The sequence below is a fragment of the Thermobia domestica genome, chromosome 1, assembly GCF_964235325.1.
Source record: "Thermobia domestica chromosome 1, izTheDome1.hap1.1, whole genome shotgun sequence".
Taxonomy (NCBI): Eukaryota; Metazoa; Arthropoda; class Insecta; order Zygentoma; family Lepismatidae; genus Thermobia; species Thermobia domestica.
In genome coordinates this window covers 271,910,452-271,926,315 of record NC_137454.1, presented here as the reverse complement: position 1 = coordinate 271,926,315, position 15,864 = coordinate 271,910,452, and the positions used below count along the sequence as shown (strand labels likewise).

General features: G+C 37.8%; 1 protein-coding gene across 5 annotated transcripts in view; it reads right to left on the bottom strand.

The window, feature by feature from the left end:
* Positions 1 to 15,864, bottom strand: part of LOC145661059 (uncharacterized) — a 970,674-nt gene that overhangs the window by 396,796 nt on the left and 558,014 nt on the right. For 4 of the 5 annotated variants that reach the window (XM_081726498.1, XM_081726502.1, XM_081726508.1 and 1 more), the window contains exon 5: positions 9,041 to 9,099. The exons of the other annotated variant lie outside the window; for it this stretch is intronic. In XM_081726498.1, coding sequence (XP_081582624.1) covers positions 9,041 to 9,099 — 59 coding nt within the window. The remainder of the gene's footprint in view (positions 1 to 9,040; positions 9,100 to 15,864) is intronic. 5 annotated transcript variants of the gene reach the window in all.

Genomic DNA, 15,864 nt, shown 5'->3' with positions numbered 1-15,864 from the left:
GTTTTAGAGGCCTATATCTCCTTAACTAATTGTCCAATCTTCACGACTCAAAACCTAAACGACGTAGAAGATAACAGGGTCTAATAAATTAGCAAAAGTCTTTACCTAACACTGAAATTAACGCCTACAGAAATTATTTAATTTGGAACTTTGCATTTCTTATGATGGAATTTACTCATATTTTTTAAAATAACAATTAAACGGTTGGGATTATCGGAAAAGATGTCGTATAACGTTTCAAAGAGTATTAAATTATCTCTCGTTTGATGTATAGATAATTCAGATTGGTTAATAAACAACGAAGCTATGACAATTTAAAGATTCACGTTGAGTCGATTGATTTCCCAAATTTCGAACAAGAGTTTATTTACCGTAATAAAACATCACTGATGAATCCTGAATTGTACGAAACAAATCACTCTCTTATGATGTGTTCTACATAAGTCCCATTTTCACCAGAGCACAAGACAGCCTGGCCCAATCTGGTTATATAAATCCAATATGTTGGCCATTAATTATGATCCCTAAAGATAAGTCTTTTTCGAAATATTGATTGAAGTATTTAGATTTATAAACAAGTACGAGAAAGTAATAACAAACGTTTTTCTCTCCCCCATCCTTCTGCCCCACAGAGTAAGTATGGGAAGGAATGAATTCAAAATCATATTTCGAAATACGAGGGCTGTCTAAAAAGTATCCGACCTTTGGCCAGAAAAATAGTTGCGAATACCTGACAGATTTGGGACCCTAATCCCCTTCAAAGTAGGCCCCTTGTGCTTCCACACACTTAGCCCACCGATCCTTCCACTGCTGGAAACACCACTGGAAGTCTTCTTTTGGAATGTTGTTCAGCTCCGTCGTCGTGTTCCGCATTATGTCTTCTCTACTCTCAAAACGGGATCCCTTCAGAGGTGTCTTCAATTTTGGAAACAACCAGAAGTCACAAGCAGCCAGGTCTGGAGAGTAGGGAGGTTGGCGAACGGTTGTAATTCCATGTTTGGCTAAGAACGTGTGGATCAATTGGGATGAATGTGCTGGGGCGTTGTCATGATGGACGTGCCAGTTCTTCGCTGTCCACATGTGTGGTCTTTTGCGCCGGACTGCGTCACGGAGTCGCCTGAGAACATCTTGATAGTACTCCTTTGTCACTGTTTGTCCTTCCGGTGCGTACTCGTGATGCACAATTCCACGGGCATCGAAGAAAACAGTCAGTAACACCTTGATTTTGCTTCGCACCTGCCGCGCTTTCTTCGGCCTTGGAGAATCGGGATGCTTCCATTGAGACGATTGTTGTTTTGTTTCTGGGTCGTACCCGTACACCCATGACTCATCTCCAGTTATCACGGTATTCAGATACCCAGGATCAGTGTTGGTGGTGTCCAGAAGGTCCTGTGCAACGTCAAAACGGGTGTCTTTTTGTTCCTGAGACAACAACTTGGGTACAAATTTAGCAGCCACTCGTTTCATGTTCAAATCGTCACGCAAAATTGCATGTGCAGAATCTTTAGTCACTCCAACATCTTCTGCAATCTCCCGCACTGTCAAACGGCGATCTGCCATCACCAAATTTCGCACCCGCTCAACAACAGCTGCATTCCGAGCAGTTAGGGGCCTGCCGCTACGCTGCTCACTCTCGACTGATGTGCGGCCATCTTTGAATCGGTTGAACTAATGTTTAATTTGTGTTACACCCATCGCATCTTCTCCAAACACCTGCTGAATCTTACGAATTGTTTGGCTTTGAGAATCACCCAGCCTTTGACAGAATTTGATGCAGTATCTTTGCTCAATTCGTTCAGTCATCTTGCGAGAAACACTAAATCCGACGAACACTACCAACAACACCTCACTTCGCGACCACCAGCTCACGACTGGCACAAGCGAATGCGGTGAAAAAATTCAAGCATGCGCATTAAGGTTCCTCCTTCCACCGTGCACGGTGGCGCCGCCTGAGAATCACTACTTTGCGTGGAAAAAAATAAGGTCGGATACTTTTTAGACAGGCCTCGTACATCAATAGAATCAGATAGAACTGAGTGTTTAAAAAACTTGGAATAATAACAACAGCACTATTCTCGAAGTATTTCTATTGAAAGTATCAATGATGTAAATCCCATGTAATGTTTCGACGGGAATAGTTCGGAATCACAGAAAAAAGGCGAAGTTTGATGTGGCTATGCAATTCTTGTGTTATTAAGAAATCGCTGATTATCCTATTGTTTTGTCTCGATGAGTCGACTCACATCTACGGCTGCAGTCAGAATAACTTAGTTGACGATAGTGAGTGTGTTGAAACTGCATTTGATCAGTACAAGAAGTGACAAGTAAAGCTGTTGCTACCTATTCCAGCTCTAATAGAATGGTTTATCAGGTAAGTTTTGTCACTGTATATAATACAGATTATTTTTATCTAATGTACCGGTAATTACGATTTCTTTTACTTTGTATGATTTGTTGATGTTTGGGGATTGAAAACGTCATTGAATAATACATAGACTGACTGGAGATCGAACCCAGTGTTTCCCAAGCAAACTCATTTTTTTAGTGTTGAAAGCGAAAGCACTTCACTACAAGAAAGAAATTTAAATAGTAGAATCTATTCTGCAAATTGTGGAATTTGAAACAATTTTTTTTATAAGAGGTAACCAGAAGAATCAACATCAGCAGAAAAATTGTGTACGGTCTCGGTAGTTTAAGTGGTACAATACCTGACCGGCAACCAGATGGTTCAAGCTCGATTACCGATCGGAATGGTCCCTCACTTTAAGTAATGTGAGAAAAGTCATTTATATACATGAAAACATCCTATTTATCTTAATCCTTATATATTTGTTTTATCATCTTCGACAGTCTTCATTCACTTTTAAATATCGCTTTCAGTTTAGTTTTCTAATGTGGGTATTGTGCCAATTTTTTTGATAAACTAGTAATTTAATATTAATTTTGATAATACTAAATACACTTTTGTTTCTTTGTTTGTTTGAGTTTAACGTCCCACGTATACTCCTTGGTGGTTAAAGAAGACGTGGACCTACTGATTATAGTGGAATCCGATTATAGTTGAACCAGTTTCGTTCAACTCTACCCCCACTGGGAATCGAACCCGAGATTACGCACACAGAAGGCAAGCGCGCAAGCCACTAGACTAAGCATGGGTCCTAAATGCACTTTTCTATGCAGGTTTAAAATATCACAATTATTGTAATTAAAGCATTGTAAATTAATTTATTGACTATGTAAGATAAATAGTCTCAAATCAAATGGGTCTAAATTGATCATGTTTAATGATCGTAGAAAAATGGCAACTTCCTCGCAAAAGGTAAAACTTGTTGCATGTAGTTCAATGGAGGTGAGCTCTGTAATAGATTGGAGTAAGTGCGTACTCTGCCAAAAGGGTGATACCAAGTCTCTTGTAGTTCCCAAAGACAATAAGGATCCAAGCAGGCGAAACTCATCATATTCTACCTTAGGTAGGAATCTGGAAGCCTTTTCAAAATTAACTACTTTACCAACTTATTTGTGCCTTTTGATAACGGAATCCACAAGTGGTGATGATGTGGCAAACATTTTCGAGAAATTCCAGGCAAAATATCACAAAAATTGTTGTAAACATTACAGAAAGGACAAATTAGACAGATTTGAGCACAAGATTTTATCATCCATGGAGAACAGAGAAGAAGAGTCAGCTCTCTTAAAGAAAAGAACGCGTAAGTCCGAAAATATATCACTGATAGATGAAATCTTTTGTGTGTGTGTGTGTGTGTGTGAACGTAGTGCTAAATCTGCGAGAAAATTGAGCTTAGTTGCCACAAAGAGAACTTCTATTCGTGTCGCAGAAAGCGCTGAAAAGTTAGGCGATGAAAGAATTATAGGAATTTGTAGTGCCGGCGATTAGATTGCTCAAGAGGCAAAGTATCACGCAAACTGTTTATCTAGCTTTTATAACAAGGTAGAAAGAAAACACACAGAAGATGAACTAGGGAACGATCGGATATTATGTGAAAGTTTTGCTTTTGCCGATGTACTTACATATATTACTGAATCTATTCGAGAAAGCGATTCCAAAGGACTTGTTTTCAAAATGAGCGATCTTCTTAAACTGTACAAAACACGGCTAATGACGATTATCAAGAAGCCTGAATCAGAAGAAGTAGAAGTTCATAGTACAAGATTTCGTGAAAGCATTCTTCGTCACAGGCCAGAGCTCATCTGTCCGGCAGAGAATATGTTTTACTTTCAGAAGGATCTGACATAATAAGTGAGCTAGAGAAAGACATTGATGAAGATGCTATGGCACTAAATCGTGTTGTTAAGATACTTCGAAAGGATATGGCAAACCACAAGAGTCAATTTGCAGGAAAATTAGAGAATCACTGCCAGGAAGATTGTTCCTCCTTCACTAATATGTTACTTTATGGTTCATCTGTCACCGCTGATAGCAACGCAAGTCAAGCATCTTCAACTATTAGTCAACTTATATTTCATAACTTCCATCAGAAAGCACACGATATTGAAACAGAAGCAGCAAGGCATAAACGCAATCGCGAGCCACCTCTTCCTCTCTATGTTGGACTGAGCGTGTATGCTAAAACTCGTAAAAAAATCTCTCATAAATGGATTGCATTCACTAGTCATTTGTATATCGTCTACATGTGTACAGGAAATATCTTCAAGTCTTTCTCAGTGCTTGATAAATCAAAATGATGAAATGGTGAGTCCTTCCACTCTTCGTCGAGGTATTTGACTACAATTGACTCCTTCTAGCACAACATCAAAGGATTCTTTTCACAGTACGAGCATTTGTAATTACAAGCATCCTTCTAAGGATAACCTGGCATTCGACGTGACCGTATCTCACTGGATAATGTGAATATAAAAATGAGAACTGCTCCTGCTCTCCCCGAAAATTATGCTCTAGTACCTCCTGTTTATATCACTAATAAGGAACCAGTTTTAACTCAACAGAATCCGCAGATTGTAGAGAAAGTTCTTCCACGAAGTGGATTTTTCGCAGAAGAAAGAAAAGGAGTGTCGGCTTGAAGCATGCTTAAAAATGACACTACTTGCACTTGGTCTGTACACCATGCCTCGAAAACTGAAAATTCTGCAGGAATGCCAAGTATATGCTGCCTGCTTCCGTTGTTTAAGGAAGACTCTAAATCTGTTGCTATGAATCTTTGTGTCCAACATATAAGTTTTGGATAATATATTACCGTCTCGTGATTTTACTCTTAATTTACATCAAAGCCATACAAGGAAATTTTAAACTCTACGTTGAAACACTAAAACTAATAGCAGAATGGTTTTTCGCAATGGACCACCTAAACTATGCTCATTGGCTTCCTGTTCACATTTTAGATTTGAAGTTGGAACAAACACACCCTGAGATTATGAGTGCTTTCGAAATGGGTTACTTTGTGACAAGAAAGACATTAAGGCCTTTCTTTGCAATAGCTATAGATCAGGCTCACGAACAGAATAACAAAATTATAAAAGGGGATGGAGGGGCGATTGGTCTCTTACACAACCACAATGCTCTTGTCAAATGGATGATAGCGGGATCAGAAATTAGTAGACTAATTAATGAATTCAAAATGTTATATAATGAATATGATACTGATAATAAGCGCCATGAAGATTACTCGTCGATGCAAGAAAGATTTAAATCTCTGTTGAAAAGATGAAAGAAGTTTTCATCGAATTGGGGAATCCGTTTGAAGAAAATAGTGGACCTCCAACATGGACTTCCATTCCAGTTGTATACGAAGCATGTAGGAAACTCTTTTTGAAATGTGGCTGTAAGACATATACAACAAACTGTCGTTGTAGAAATGCAAACGTCCCGTGTTGCTTTTGGTGTTCTGTGTGTAAGGGAACATGTGGAAAGGTGATGGAAATTGAAAGCGAAGATGCTTTCAATTTCATGCAAGGAGCAGTCATTATTTTTGAAAATTCAGTTGATCTACAGTAAACTTACACCACGTTGGACACGTACCAATAAATAGATAAACTTAAATGTATGATTCTTTATAGAATAGCTTGTACACAAAGTAATATTAACTCTTCGTCGAAATCATAAAACTGTTTGTACACGTAGAAAATCCAAAAGATATGTTGTGAATTTCAAATTATCGAACCAATTGTTTCTGTTCTTACAATACGAAAGAAATTATTTACTTTCTAATTTATAACGATATATTGCTTTATGTAATTTCCTTATAATATTGTAAAGGATATAGAGCCAATGTCTATGGTTTAGAAATATGAATTTACTTCTTACGTTAGTCTTCTTGTGCAATTCTCCTTCAATTCAGATGAAACCGTATAACTTTTCTATCGTGAAGCTACGCACGTAACATCTTAAGATATTCTTATACTTGATTCATGTGTAAAAGTGAATGGTAACAGATCAGGTGATATTACTTTGTCCATATTCGTTTACAAATCTAGATACTCGGGTCAATATTTGGAAAGAAACTAATCTTTATGAATCATAATTAATGGCCAACATATTGGATTCATAACCGGGCTTGGTCAGGCTACTTTGTGCTTCTGGTGAAAGTGGGACTTATGAAGAACACATCACAAGAGAATGATTTGTTACGTACAATGCAGCATCCATCAGTGATGTTTTATTACGGTAAATAAACTCTTGTTAGAAATTTGGGAAAATCAATCGACTCAACGTGAATCTTTAAATTGTCATAGCTTCGTTCTTTATTAACCAATCTGAATTATCTATACATCAAACGAAAGATAATTTAACACTCTTTAAAAAGTTATACAACATTCTTTTCGATAATCCCAGCCGTTTAGTTGTTATTTAAAAAATTATGAGTAAACTCCACCATAAGAAATGCAAATGTCCAAATTAAATAATTTCTGTAGGTGTTAATTTTTAGTGTTAGGTAAACACTTTTGCTAATTTATTAGACCCTGTTATTAGGGCCGGATTTAGTATTTTGGAGCCCCTAGGCCCAATAATTTTTTCCGCCCCCTAGTCTGGTTAAAGTTACTTTCCTAAAAACCTTTATTAAAAAATTATATCAGGCCTATATGTTAATTGCTTAAACACCACTCCACGATGCAATTTTCTCATTGCAAGTTTTTTGAGGAATTTACTTGTTTCTCGGCTTAACAAAATACCGTTAATGTATTAACAAAAGATTGATGAATAACTTTGGTTTTGTTCAATTTAGCCATTTGGGCAAATAAATTTAAAAAAAAAACTCTGTAATACATTATAAAATAGTTTTACTCTCAGAACACAGCTTACATGAAGTATTTTGATAACGTGACACAAAAACTTCAAAATCAGAGTGCTTTATTAGCCTAATTTTTTAAAATCAATTCAAAAAATATGTTAAGTTATGGCTATTTATTTTTATTTCTAGATATTTTTAAAAAAAATTTTCTCTCGGCCGTGCGCCCCCTGGGAGCTTTCGCCCATAGGCCCGAGCCTACCGGGCCTATTGGTAAATCCGGCCCTGCCTGTTATCTTCTACGTCGTTTAGGTTTTGAATCGTGAAGATTGGACAATTAGTTAAGGAGATATAGGCCTCTAAAACAAACACTATGAATTTGCAGAGGCGGCCATATTTGATAGCCGCCATATTGGATTCTGGCCACCTGTCGGAGTGGGGACACTTCGATTCCTGCTTAGTTGGATCAGGGGAACAACATATCCGAGTGGCACCTTTTTAACACAAAGTGCAGGATACTTGCTGTAAGCTCCCCTACTAATATTGTTTCAGATACCCTAACAGCACAAGATGTGCTAGGCATTCGCCATTTAGGTGTTCTAAATTCATCTCCCACATTTGATGAATTTGATGCTTCTTTTTCTAAGCGATTGTGTACTACAAGCAATAAACACATCAACTTTATCACATGGCAACTGTCACCGATCATTTGAAAGTGAATATGGAAGAACCATGAAATAAAGTAAAAAGATACTCGTCAATTTATAAAATTACATGACGATCAGATTTTGCCTGATCTCAAACAGTTATAGTAGAATGTATGCGGTTAAAGGAGCACTCTGATTAGCCGAATGCAAAAAACCTCAATTATTTACCCCTCTACAAGCTACGTTCTTTTCATCACCTCTGTGGCCAAATCGGAAGAGCACGCCGCTAGTAATCAAAAGGAAGGTGGTTCTCCCTCCCCCTAGAGTAGTCCTACATGCTTTTAGTTGTTTAAACTGTTGTTTAGACTCACCTTAATGTAATCACATTTCGTATCTAGGCGATTTAACATATTTTGAGGGAGTAAGTTTGTGGTTCATTGACGCTTACGGCATGGGGAACATACCTAGAGCATACTAGGCACGTTCCCCAGGTGCATGTCAGGCATGAGCCTAGGGCCGGACATAGACTGACTATCACTTGCCATTCATGTTATTTCTTTCCCAGAAGTACATAGGGCACACACTGCGCCTCTTGTACCGCCCCATCCCGGTTCCATCTCTGGATGGTAACCATAGATCTGCGCTCCGTCTTCCCTACGGGCCGTAAAGGTATAGGCGGGTATTTAATAAAAAAAATAACTAAGTTACTAACTAAAAAATAACTAAAAAAAAGTTACTAACAAGTCGATTGTCCAGAACATCATGAGACATAATTTCATATACGAATGAAATAGGGAACTTATTCGCAAATTGGTACTTTTCATTATATATATCGAAATCTTTCGAATATATATCGAAATATACATACTTTCAGTGGTTATTTATAGTTATTTATAGTTTTTCTTAATTAGAATACTCAAAGAATTCTACAATATAATTTTCTAACGACTGTGAACTACCGAAAAATTATGTCATGTGACACCATTGTCTAAATCCCTGAAAGAATTAAAATTGTTAAATTTATGTGACCTCTTCATTTTGATTTTCGCATCAAAATCAGAAAGATGCTTTACTTTTGCGTGTTCATCGTTTCTATATTTTTTTCTGCAGTGATGTTGTTACAACTTACCGTCTAAGGAACTCATAAACAAATACTGTGTAGTTTTTGCCTCTACTATAATTTAATCTTACCATAGTAATTCCAAGCATCAGGAGCACATTCATTGTAATACCCAAGTAAGCAACCAAATCTATACGAAGGAATAAAGTTTAAAAATTAATAAATTTATTCATTAAGTTACAAAACCTATACATTAACAATAGTACTAGTAAACTAATACGTAATGTACTGATTGACTGAGGCGTTTATAGGAAACGTGAGCACCGAAACTAGTTTCTCCATCGGGATGAGGCTAATAACAATACAAGCTTCAGATAAAAGTAAGAAAGTAAAACCATCATAAGAATAAGTTTTAATAATTTAGATCGTGTATAAGCTCATAATAAAGATAGAATACGAGTAACGGAGAAGCTAACAGGATAAATAAATTTATGATCCATGCAAAGGCAGACATATACTAACTAACGTATTTTTCGGTCTGCAATTTCGGTCCGTAAAATAATGTAAATTTCGGTACGTAAGCTGGCCCGTACACCTAGCGTAAAAAGATGTGCGTAAGAGAAAAATTGAAAGAAGTGATCAGTTTTCGCACTTCCTTTTGCCCGTTGTTTAAGCACGCGGTCATTTTCCAGTTTATTCTAGTTGTTTGAACAAGATGAAACTATTTGAAGCCATGCTTTTAACTGCAGCTGCTACAAATATTATGGTATTAAGAAAACGAATAAAAAGGAAGAACAAAAGGATACAAAGATTTGGACCACGAAGTTATATTCAAAATCTACGTATATGTTTTTGTTTATTACGTACTGCCCACTTCTGAGGTTAGTGTATAAGATATATGGATTTTAAAACAATCAGTGTTCTGAAAAGATTTCGACACAGTAAGGAGATGGATGTAAACCAATTTTTATAGTAGAAAAGAAATGAGTGGTCCAAACCCGATGTTCATATTAAATGTAAGAAATTTGGTGTTTTTCGAAATTCATTTAGTTAATCGCAAAGAAATTAGTTTAAGTTGCTGGACAATGTAATGACTATTGGCCAATATTCCATGCTTCTACGCACCATTCGATTACCAACAATTAATGACAATATCAAACTAATTGTGGATCTGAAGTGTTAGGTGACTCAAATAAAAGCGCATATATATAATTAAATACTACAAAAATTATTTCTCAATAATGTCTTAAATTCACTTAAATATAGTGGAAACTACTTAATACACTGAGTATTCTTTAACAAGTGTGCTCTCCACTGGCGGCAATTAGGGGCGTGGAAGCAATTGCCTCCCGCCACTTTTTGTCTCTACACCATTACATAATCAGACGTACCCTATTAGTAGCGTTTTGCCCCTTCTTTAGCGTTCACACCCAATCACCTTCATTGAAACTGTTTATTACAAGGAATGGATCTGTGCTCTTGCACAACGACAATTGATCACGGAAAAGTAAGATAGTCTTACGGTTTAATAAAATTGTAGTTATTTATTACACTAAATATTAAATTAATATCTCAGAATGTGTGCATGTGTAAATATATGAAAATATCAAATGTAGGGTTGTTACATATGATTCGAGTTCTTTCATGAATTTGCTGTCGCCTGATATTTGGTATGTTATCACCTAGTTGCACTATAATATAGACCTCAATTTATTTAATTTCGAACTCAAATTTGATCCAAACATTGGCTATTCACAACCCTCTAGTATCCAATTCAACTAAGATTAGGTTGAGAGATTTTCAAGCGAAGTTAAAATAACTACTATATTTTGGATTTAGGGATTTAGGATTTAGATTTCTGGGCTCTCGGCATCTTATGGCCATTTAGCCCCTCACGTTTGAGGGATGACATCCCTCGGCGAGCACACTATCTGGGAAAAGGAAAGGAAGAAAGGATTGGGGAAGGAAGGAAGCGACCTGGGACCTATAAGTAGTGCTCTCAAACGGGTCGGGTTGACCCGACCCGAGTCAGGTCGGGTCAGCTCGGGTCGGGTTACGGGTCGGGTCGGGTTGTCGGGTCAGGCTACTCGGGTTGGGTTATCGGGTCGGGTCAGCTCGGGTCGGGTTGTCGGGTCGGGTCAATCGGGTCAGCTCGGGTCGGGTTATTCGGGTCAGTTCGGGTCGGGTTATCGGATCGGGTCAATCGGGTCGGGTTATCGGGTTGGGTTATCGGGTCGGGTCGGGTCAGTCGGGTCAGCTCACTTTGTTCAACTGAGTTTAGGTTAAGCTTAAACTCGGCTGGAGTCGAAAGCTGCTGTTTTTCACTAGCTGCCTAATTAAAAATACCAATTTTCAATTGATTTTCTAGAAGCCATAAATCTATTTTGAACACTTGCAGCTAGTGTGTTTATGGTAAATGCTTATTTTTGTACTTCTGTGTACTTTAATTTGTAAATGTGGAAGATTGATTTTACCAATCGACTGTAATATTAATATCTACGCCAATATGGAGTCTGGATTTAGAACAAAACTAGAAGTTGTTTAACACGTTGCTGCCAAGGGTGAATTTTGTTGTTCACCGGTAGAGTGCCAAGCGTACTTACTTACATTATTCTTGTTTTGTTCATATTTTTTAAACATAATATTAATATTGAAACATAATCTAAGGCATGGTAGTGAATTCGCGTGCATAAAAGTTGGGGGTCCCATCGGACCTACGTGTGTATATTTTGTTTATGCGCAAGGGGATAAATTACAGTTGAACTGGCAACTGTTAGGAAGTTATTTGTTTATTACTACATGTGCAGAAGTGAGAAGTGTGGATATATTCATCTTGCTTTTAGTGCTAATAAGTAATATCTTTGTGCAATGAAAAACGAAAAAATATGCGCAGAACTCGATCTCATTAGTAATAGCAGTGTAGTGATCTAGACTTTTCTAAAATTCAGCAAATGACAGGGACACTGACATCTTGTGAAAATAAATTAGAATAAATAATGAATCCATTGTTAAACTTCTTAACATGTCACTGAAAAAGCAAAACATAGGTCCGATCGGGTCTACAAAAGCAACAAATGCTTGTTACTTGGTATTTAGCGCCCCTAGCGGCGTTAATAATCAATATCAAAGACCAAAACCTACATGTGTAATAAACACACTACAGTTCAATAACAGTAGAGACAGGATTTAACAATACAAGTACTCTAACGTCAATTCGACGAATTAGAAATTGTGGGTCCAATCGGACCTACAAAAACATTTTCTTAGATCACTCCAGTAGGTCCGATCGGACCCACATGGAAGCTAACGTGTTAAGCAAGGCTAAAAGAAAGATTGGATATGGACGACCAAGCCCAAGCAGGGCTGCGGTGGCTCAGTGGTAGAGAGTTCATCTCTGGTGCATGGTGTCCATGATTCGATCCCAGCTTGTGCTAAGTAGGCTTTATGGTGGAGAAACGCCGTGTAGTGGGTTTTCTCGGGGTTCTGTTTCCTCCCACTTTCTTCATTCCACCATTTCATTCATTTCTCATGGTCACCGTATCCCTTAGCCTCGGTGCAGAATCGAGGGACCATAAACTGAATATTTCATTTTATTTCACCAAGCCCAAGGGCATCAATACAAAGAACAAGATAAATATTGGATATGCAAGACGAATTGCATAGTAATCTTGCTCTTGGCCTTGTTTTGGTGATCACCAAGTAGCGATGAGCATATTTTCTTGCTTTCCGTATAGTATGAAATACCATAATCAAAATCACACTTGGTCTTCATTTGTACCGATGAGGCGAGCATTCTTGGCTCTTGTATAGCATGAAAGACCACCAAAACTACGAAATGCAGGACCAAGACTTGACTGCAAGACAAAGAATAAGACGCAGTATTGATGACCAAGACGCAGTATTGATGGAGCGAATTGTTTGAATTTCATTTGTTGGGCTGAAAGTGATGAAATAAAATCAGTACTTTGTAATTAAATATCATACTGTATTTTTAAATTTTAAATTACAAAATTCATATTATGTATCTTCTTACGTGCAACTATATATACTGTAAAATACGTTTTAATTACCAAGAAAGAAAAATCAAAGTGGCATGGGTCCCGGAATCATAAGAACCTATTTTGGAATGAAAGTTGAAGGCTTGGAAAAAATCACAGGTGTTCTCCTGTTTCCTCAACCCTTATCATTGTAGTTAAACAATTTCGTTTTGTCTCCGCCAAGATACTCTTGCTATTGCCTTGCGAGAAGACCCCCTGCCGTCCAAGCAGGTGAGAACACTGACCTTGAATAAAAATTTCTTCACATAGAACTAAAGCAAGAAAAAAATAAACTTCTCCCACGTCGGACATTGGTATCAGTTATAAAAAGAAAGAACCAAACCTCAAAAGTGCCAAATATTCATTAAGATGCATATACAAATCCACCGCTTGATCTAGCTAGTGGTTAACGTGTAAGACTTCGGTACACGTGGTCCGGGTTTAATTCCCAATGGGAGTGCATTTTGGCGTTCACCCAGTGTCGTGACCATAGTGCTCTCAAGCGGATCGGGTTGACCCGACCCGATCCGACTCGGATCGGGTCAGCTCGGGTCGGGTTACGGGTCGGGTCGGGTCGGATCAGTCGGGTCAACTCGGGTCGGGTTGTCGGGTCAGGCTATTCGGGTCGGGTCAATCGGGTCGGGTTGTCGGGTCAGGTCAATGAGGTCGGATCACGGTTCGGGTCAGTCGGGTCGGGTCGGGTCAGTCAATTCGGGTCACGGGTCGGGTCGAGTCGTTCTTCAACCCGACCCGACCCCACCCGTTGAGAGCACTACCTATAAGTTAGGTACTACCTTGACATTTGCCTGGTGTGAATGAGGAAAACCCAGGAAAACCTCATTCAAGGTGGCTGGCCTGAAAAAGCTGTTATACGTTTTCGGCCGAGTGTCCCCAGTAGGAATCGAACCAGGGACCGCTCGCACCGAAGGCGAGAGCGTTAGCGACTACGCTATACGGGGCAACTAACGACTGATTCGTTTAAATTCGACTACATGTTGATACAAACCCAACTGCTTATTAAAAATGAATAGAGAACTATCCAATCCTGGTTCAAATTTTTAGCGAATAAAGTTTAAACTCTTAACTCATTAAAGACGTTTTGTACCAAATGCATTCTTTGGTTTATTTTATTATTATTATTTTTTCCTACTAAATTTCGTTCACAAATTCCAAATAATGATTTGAACCAACAGTCGCAATAGTTTCCATTTCCTGCTTCAGAAAAATTAATTTGTTTTATTTAAAATTTTAATTTTTCCCAGTGTAAAGATCCCGTCAGTAGTACTGGCCCCGTTATGTACGAATTTTGCCCTCGGTGAATGATATAGATCTTTTTCCCGGGGTCAATGAGCTAGGGGTACTAAGGATAACTCCTCTATATTTTGGCATGGGTAACTTGGTCCACCCCTAAATTTTGGCAGAAATGCCTTGGACCACTCCCCTTAAATTTTTGGAAATTCCTCAATCTAGAAATTCCAAATGGCAGCATAGGACTAAGATACGTATCTCTGTATGTTTTGGAGGTCCATCTCGTTCTTTCATGGGTAAAAAATTGGCCAAAATTCAAATTTCGAATTTTGACCTAATTTAATCCCTTTGATGAGGTCTTAGGTCTATTTCCTTTCATAAGACATTGCTTTTTGAAAATTTAGGAGGGGTACATTGTCCCCCTCGTTAAACTTCGGAAGTAATCCAATATAAAAGCTTTTTTTGTAGTAGTATAGAATCTCGATATATACCACTATAATTTTGGGTGGTCCACCTCGTCCCCTTTCATGGTTTAAAAATTGCCAAAAATAGTGCACCATGTGTTCAGTTATTGATCTAATTTATTCCCTTTATTGAGGTTTTATTACCTGATAAGAGTATATGGCTATGTACAGGGTCCATTCCCTTTTCTAAGGCTTGGGTGCATTGATGCTTCCCTTGCGAGAGGTACTTAGAATAATAAGAAACAATAATTTGGTAGGATCCTTTCTTAAATTTTGATAGTTCATCTTGTAACCTTCTATGAGTGTCTACAAAACATTGTGTAATTTAAATTTTATGAGGAGTACCTAGATCCACTCTCTGATTATAAAACAATAATTGGTAAACGTTATCTAAGACACACTATTAATTTTGATTAGGCCTGCTTAGTTTCTTTCTATGGATTAAAATTATCAAATGGTAAGCAATATATTATATTACGTGATAGGTTATTGCCCTTGAGGATTGGAATTGAAGACATGACACATTGATACACATTTTTGAGAGGAGTAGCTAGGATCACCTCTGTACAAAAATGTCGAATTGTCGAGAAAACATTAGTTGGTTATTGTTCTCTAGGATATTTGTTATCAATCAGTAGGAAATTTGAAGAAGGTTCATGACCAGGGTTCTCGTGTTATAGTGTATACTTCTTACGGATTACCGTACCTTAATTCTGACAACGATGTGGCGATCTTGTTTCATGCAGCGTACTGATACTTTACCTTTGAAATGGAAATGAAATCTTAAAACAGCTAAGCATAAATTGTATTTTATTCAATTTTCTACTCTCCTCTTTTTGCTACACTAAAGAGCATTGACAATGTTTGTTGTTACTGTGGATGTCGTTTCTTTACAAATACACCTTTTTGCATTGCACATTTCTTGTTTACAGCTCTTTTTCTTGTTGATTGTCAGCATCAATATGAGTATTAGTCCTCCCCTTCAACATCAATACGAGTATTCTTACAGGCAATATTTTATTTATTTACTTTAAATATAATTCTTTTGCCTATCTAGTAGATGCCTGAAATTTAATCATTCGAGCGTATTCCAGACTCAGCAATTAACACCCCTGCCCTGAATGCTGAGTGTTTTTCTGATCCAGCAATGTCTAGCCTTTTACAACAGCTCATGCCAATATCAGGTCCCTGCTGCCAAAACTCGAC